Here is a 6,000-nt window from a genome sequence, read left to right as displayed (position 1 = left end):
TAAATAACTTAATTTGAAATAAAAAGCCTAAATGAACTTACTTTTTGCTTCAAATTTGCTTCTGCTAATATTTATGGGATACTTGACACTGTGTAGTCCATAGTCTTACAGCATAGAGTGTGCCCTCCACTTATGAGGAGTTTAAAAGTAAGCAGATTACCTAAAATAAAATAAAAATCCTGTTTTCAATGGAAACCGCTTGCTTTCTTGCTGCGCTGGCATTCCTGAGGTGCACTGCATAAAGCAGACTCCTGAGAATCAAGAGCCTGTTGTAATTTTGCACCTCATTTCTGCTCCGTCAAGGTCCATGAGATCCCTGGCACTAATTTTGCTTGGAAACAGGCTAAAGCACCAAAATGGTCAACCACTATGGACCTGTTTCCAAAAGCCCTCAGCAGTCACTATGGCCTGCTTTTGGAGAGCTGTTTGTTAGTATCATATCTTTCTCTCCACTTTGTGCTGTGGTCCCAGGCCTGCTCACACTTCCAGGTCCTGTCGGGTGCTCTCCAGCATCCATCCAAGCTTGGAATACCAGCGAGCACTTGAACAGTTACATATGTTTTGTACTTGAGGCTATAGGAAAAAATACAGGCCTGGGCAATAACTGGATTTGATCATTCGTAACTGCTCTGTTGCCAATTTCTATGATTTTAAGTGTGAGTCTTGACTAATCAAGATTCTGGCCCTCATGTCTTGTGATTATCTCAAACTATAAGTAGTATTTTACGTTTTTTAATTAAAGTCATTTTTGAGTCCTTACAGTTGAGGAGAAAAATCTTAAGAATGTGATTGAAGACTCTCTGAAGGTTTAAAAAATCTCACAGAGGATACATTAAACCAGTCCAACTCATTATTTCTTCCCTCTCCTGATTTTTAAGTTAATCTTGAGATTTTGAAGGACTTTGGCAATTTACTGCATATAGCCTCAGGAATGACATGGATAGAGACAAAGAAGACAAACAGATTTCTGTAATTTTGCAGGCTAAAAGGCAAGGCACAGTTTCCTAGTAAACAGAAGTAGAGCTCTGTCTGAAAAAATCCCCAATTGTTCGTAAAATCGTTTATAAAAAGAGCCTGGAAATTATCGTCCTTTCAGTTTGTCTTTCTCACAAAATAATAGCCGAGGTCAGAAAAGGCGAAGGAAACCAAGTACAGCAGTGTTCTGTAACTCAAGTTCAACAATACTGCATTATAAAAATCGAAATGACTGCATAAGCTATTCTCAGTTGCCATTATCTGTTGAGGAATCTTTTTTTTTTTTTTTTGAAAAGTACAGAAATGAAGTAATATCTTGCTTTTAACGAAACAGGAACAAATCCTTCCTAAACAACATGACCTTTGAAAATGACCGGTGCTTCAAAATAGTAATAAAAAAGGATGTATTAAAATGTATTTTTAAAAGTATGGCAGCTTTTTTATGCCACAATGACAAAAGCATCTGTCTGAAAAGTATCAAAAAATGCTTCACCGCTGAGTTGTGTCACTCTGTGGTGTCTAATCACCACAGAGGACAGTGGCACCAAAGAGTCCAGGCTTCCCAGCTCGAGCACTCATGCCATTTCTGTGAAGACATTTCTTCGTTTTCCTTTTGCCCTGTGAACAGCTAACAGCAATGGGACTGCAAACGAGCAAAATCTTCTCTTGGGCAATGCTCTGGCAGCATCCCAAAAGTCAGCATTACCTCAGGGGTACCTCTGATCTGAAGGGTTTCACATTGGTCTTCAATAACGCACCAGTCTGCAGTGCTGTTCAGGCCGTCTGATGCAGCACCATTAACATTGCTGGCCTAAACTGTTTCCTGCAAAGTAAACTTTCAGTAGCAACTATATGCTCCTTTTTACTTACTATCACTGTTTTGGCGTTTGGTTTTCATTTTCTGTACAAATGAGGTTGGAAACAAGGAGTTACAGGTAATAAAAAGGGGCACACGTAGTTACACAGCAATACAGTAGAGGGAATACAGGCAAATGAGGGCCAAGCTACCATTAACTTAACAGAATTATAAAACCTCTTACGTCGTATCACTCAATACCACTTTGCAGATGAGTCTATTGCAGCCTGCATCTTGGTCCATAACAGGTAAGGCCTTTATGGAAAAAGTGAGTGGTTTTGCTACACTTATGTTCCGTTTTTCATCTCCCATTCCTGAAAAGGGGGAAAAAAATATGGAAAAACGTTAGAGAAATCAGGGTATTTCACTGATGTCATCCTCTCTGMTCAGCCAAAGGCAGCTGAGGTCAGGAACAGTTTTTCCATTGACTTTCCTGGATCCAGCCCACAAATTAGTTGGGGAATGCTAACAAGTGGGTCCTGCTGCCGCCCCTGCAGAGCCACAGCTTCCCCTCCTGGCTTCTGAACTATGCACTTTCTTCCCACACACCTAACCAGAGCTGAGCTGCGGCTGGATCACTTGGAGATGTCACTTTACCTTTCCATGCCTCAGCTTTCCCACTTGGCAGATGAGGACAGGAGCAGCAGCTACGGAGCCTATCCATAGGTGCAGCCCCTATAGGATGGCTGTGTCTGTATATTCACCGAGCTGTGCCCTTACAGCAGGGAGGAAACGCTGCTGATCGGGAGCACTGAGCCTGCAGCCTGATGCAATCCCTGTGGAGCAATCCCAGGGCTGCTCCGTGGTGGGATCCGGAGCTCCGGACACCTCTCCCACCCAGTGCCCGCAAGGAGGCTCTGCAGGCTGCTTGGCTCCCAATGCAGATTCCTAAATTTAACACCGACTCCACAATGTTTAAGAGCTCTAGCTGAAAACTGCTACTTATCCAAGCACGGATGTGTTTCTGCTGCAGACAATACTGGTATTAGTTTGGCTAMACAGCTGCATGACCCTGACTGCTTTTCCAAGCAACAGCAAAGGTCACAGCTGGGGGCTTTAGGGCCAGAAGAAAAAAAAATCTGGCTTTAAAGCAGATAAATATTCTTTTTACTATTATTTCTATTTTTAAGTTTAAATAGTAGTTAAAAGTTTAATTAAAAATTAAAAGTAAAATATAATTCAGGCATAGTATTCAGTTTTACATCTCAAATTATGACAAACCTAATTTTGAATCACTTTATTGGCAACTATTTGGCTAGATTACTTTAAAAAGACCACATTAAGTCTGTACTCTCCATACACAAGCTGCCAAAGCTCTGAAGAGAGTCTCTGGCTAAGCAGCTGGGTACACAGTTTCTTAGAGTGTTAAGTAAGCCTTGAAAGGCTTCTTCCACAGGTGTGGGAGGAAGATTTCCTTTGTTCCCATTTCTCCAGCTCGTTCAAGCCCATGAAGGGAATGTTTTAAGTCAACATTAACTGGGAGTTGGAAAACTGGAAGAGCTTGTTTTCTTCTCCAGACCCTGGGCATAGGCATAAAGCAAAATAGAAGATGTTGACAGTCAGTGCAGGAAATGGCACTGATTGCTCTAGAACAATTTGCTTTTAGGAACTGTTTTAAAATACAAAGTGTGCTTGAATATCTGTTTTTTTGAATAATTGTTTCTTTTAAATAATTGTTTTTCTTACATACCAAGAGTACTGACAGTATTTTACTTAACTAGCAATGTCAATGCAAATTTTTATTTTGCATATTTTAATACAGTTCCCTTTTCAAGCCAAATAGAGATGGGAAAAAAAAATCACAATTAAAAATTATTTCTGGCTACTTAAAAATAAGCACTGCTACTTTCAAAAAATAGTTAAATATTATTTAAGTTAAAACCAGAAAAGTCAACAATCTGAATATGTGTGTATGTACAGTGTTTTCCCTACATACCATCCCAATGGCAAGCAATGCACATAAGAGAAAGCAAGAAAAAAGAAGGAAAAAAGGAAAATTCAATGTTTTCAAGGGTTATACAGCCCTTCTTAACATTTTTCAGGCACTGAAGGCAGGAGTGTTAGCACAGACATGAAAGCCTCACTGCCACTTCCCAGGATGAGAGCTGTGCCTAGCAGCTGCATGGCCTTTCTCACTAGTGTCACCTTATCTCTGAGATTCCTCTACATAAGAACTTAACCAACTTATTGTGCCCTACAAAACAGGACTACCCAGTCAAACAACATAGCAGACTTTTCCTGTATYGCTGAGCATATGAAATGACAACTCTAAGGTATTCTTTATACCAAAAATGCTCAGGTTGTATTGCCATTGCTTACACGCTGCCTACATGCTACTCAGGAACAGTTTATATTTTGCTAACCAATGTAGCGCTCAAGAACTGTCATGCAATGGCATTTAATGGAAAGCAGAAACATTAWACAGGAACACAAACTTCAGCCTGGTATTTTTCAGGCTAAATTAAATTATTTCAATTTCTACTTTAAATGTAAATTAAGGGCAGACAGGTGCACAATACACTTTCAGTTACTGTAGTTTACAACTAATCTGTTTGTGCATCAGCTGACTACACCAAGGCGCTTAACCCTTAGGAGCTACAGAGTTAGTGAAACTTTCTGAATTTTTAAATGGACTGATTACAGCACAGACCTCTTACCTGGCAAATGAAATTTATAAAGGAACAGAGAAAAAGAGTGAGAGAGGGAAATACAGCCAAATCCTTCTCCCAAATTATTTTTCAAAAATTTGCCTTTACAAATCATTCCCAAAGACATTCCCGACTGGAGGATGAGTATGCAGTGTTTATTAATGTAAATAATCTAAGTATGTAACATCTTTTCTCAAAGCTGATTTTCACCCACAGAAATTTAAGCAGGGGTAATCTCTCTCTCTGTCCACAATCAAGATTTTTTAAAGAAGTAAATCAGACTAGAGGCAAGGCTTCTCACCTTTGCTTTTCGGAGTACGTGACCTCGACAAGGAGAATTATTTGATGAGGGAGGTCGCTTCAGAGCTGCTGCACTGTTCACAGGTATCGAGCACTCAGTATCACTAGTATCACAGCTGGAGATGGGTGAGTTTTCCAAAGTCCGGTGCTTGAAAATTGGGGACTAAAGAGTAAAAATCCTACATTGAGTGTCCTCTAAATAGTCACACGGGCAATGTCATCTCTCCAGACTTAGAAACACTGATCTTTTTTTTTTTTTTTAATATTCATTAAAATAAAGTAACAAATAGAAATGAAAAAAATAAAAGTAAACAAACCAAAGAACATGTTCTGGGTAACAATGTTCATTCTCTGTGATTAACCATGGGGTCATATGGAGGGATCAACAAATCACTCATTGACCCAGCTATAATATCATAATCATAGAATCCTTAAGGTTGGAAGGGACCTTTAGAGATCATCTATACAAGTATTAATTATAAACATACTGCCTATGATTCTCCTGTCTACCTAAACCTGGTTTCTGCAGAAAGTACATTCGGTGCAGGTGAAGGACAATGCAGAAAAGTGTTTAGCTCCGTTCTTACTTCTTGGCCTTAACAAAGCTGCTGAAAACTCTCAATTCCCACCATTTCCACTGGCACAGCCCTAGGTGCTCTGATTCCAGTGTATGAAGGCTGTGCCTACCTGAGGGCTGGACGTTCCTGATTTGGGCTCGATGGCCAGGCCCAGCGTGATGCCACCCGCCAGGGCTTTCTTCAGGCTCTCCTTCACCTCCGTCAGCTCCAGCTCCAGGTTTACACGCTCGGCCTCCTTCTGCTTACACTCCTCCTCCAGCTTCTTCAGCTTATCTTCGAGAATCACTTGAGTCTTCCTGCCTGTCACCAAGAGCAATGTTACTATTATTCCAACAAGAAGCTTAAATTAACACTTACAAAACCTATTTTTATTTGAAAAAAGAAAATAAGGAATGTGGCCTCTAAAAAAGTCACTGACTTTGTGAACTCCACTTTTGTGATGTCACTGACTTCACAAAAACAATACATTCTTTGCAAATCTTTTTATCGGAAAAATGTTTATCAGGGAAAAAAACAAACACTCTCTTTGAGGTGCCTTCCTTAGTTTTTTCAGCTGGTTTCAAACTGGTAGTTTTTTCATTGTTTGTCTTTATCACAAAAGTATGATTAATTAGGTGGTCATGACGACTGTGCGAGAACTATG

The 6,000-nt window shown here is 40.0% G+C and overlaps 1 protein-coding gene across 2 annotated transcripts in view; it reads right to left on the bottom strand.

The window, feature by feature from the left end:
• Window positions 1-590: 590 nt before the first annotated feature.
• Window positions 591-6,000, bottom strand: part of AFAP1 (actin filament associated protein 1) — an 89,053-nt gene continuing 83,643 nt past the window's right edge. For both annotated transcript variants that reach the window (XM_026034174.1, XM_026034175.1), the window contains 3 exons: window positions 5,467-5,657; window positions 4,781-4,942; window positions 591-2,145 (listed from right to left, as the gene is read on the bottom strand). In XM_026034174.1, the coding sequence (XP_025889959.1) occupies window positions 2,119-2,145; window positions 4,781-4,942; window positions 5,467-5,657 (380 nt within the window). In that variant the 3' untranslated portion in view covers window positions 591-2,118. The remainder of the gene's footprint in view (window positions 2,146-4,780; window positions 4,943-5,466; window positions 5,658-6,000) is intronic.

The sequence above is a fragment of the Nothoprocta perdicaria genome, unplaced genomic scaffold (assembly GCF_003342845.1).
Source record: "Nothoprocta perdicaria isolate Ctin4 unplaced genomic scaffold, notPer1 scaffold_14, whole genome shotgun sequence".
Classification (NCBI taxonomy): domain Eukaryota; kingdom Metazoa; phylum Chordata; class Aves; order Tinamiformes; family Tinamidae; genus Nothoprocta; species Nothoprocta perdicaria.
Note: the sequence above shows the minus strand (reverse complement) of the source record. Positions and strands in the feature narration are given on the sequence as shown.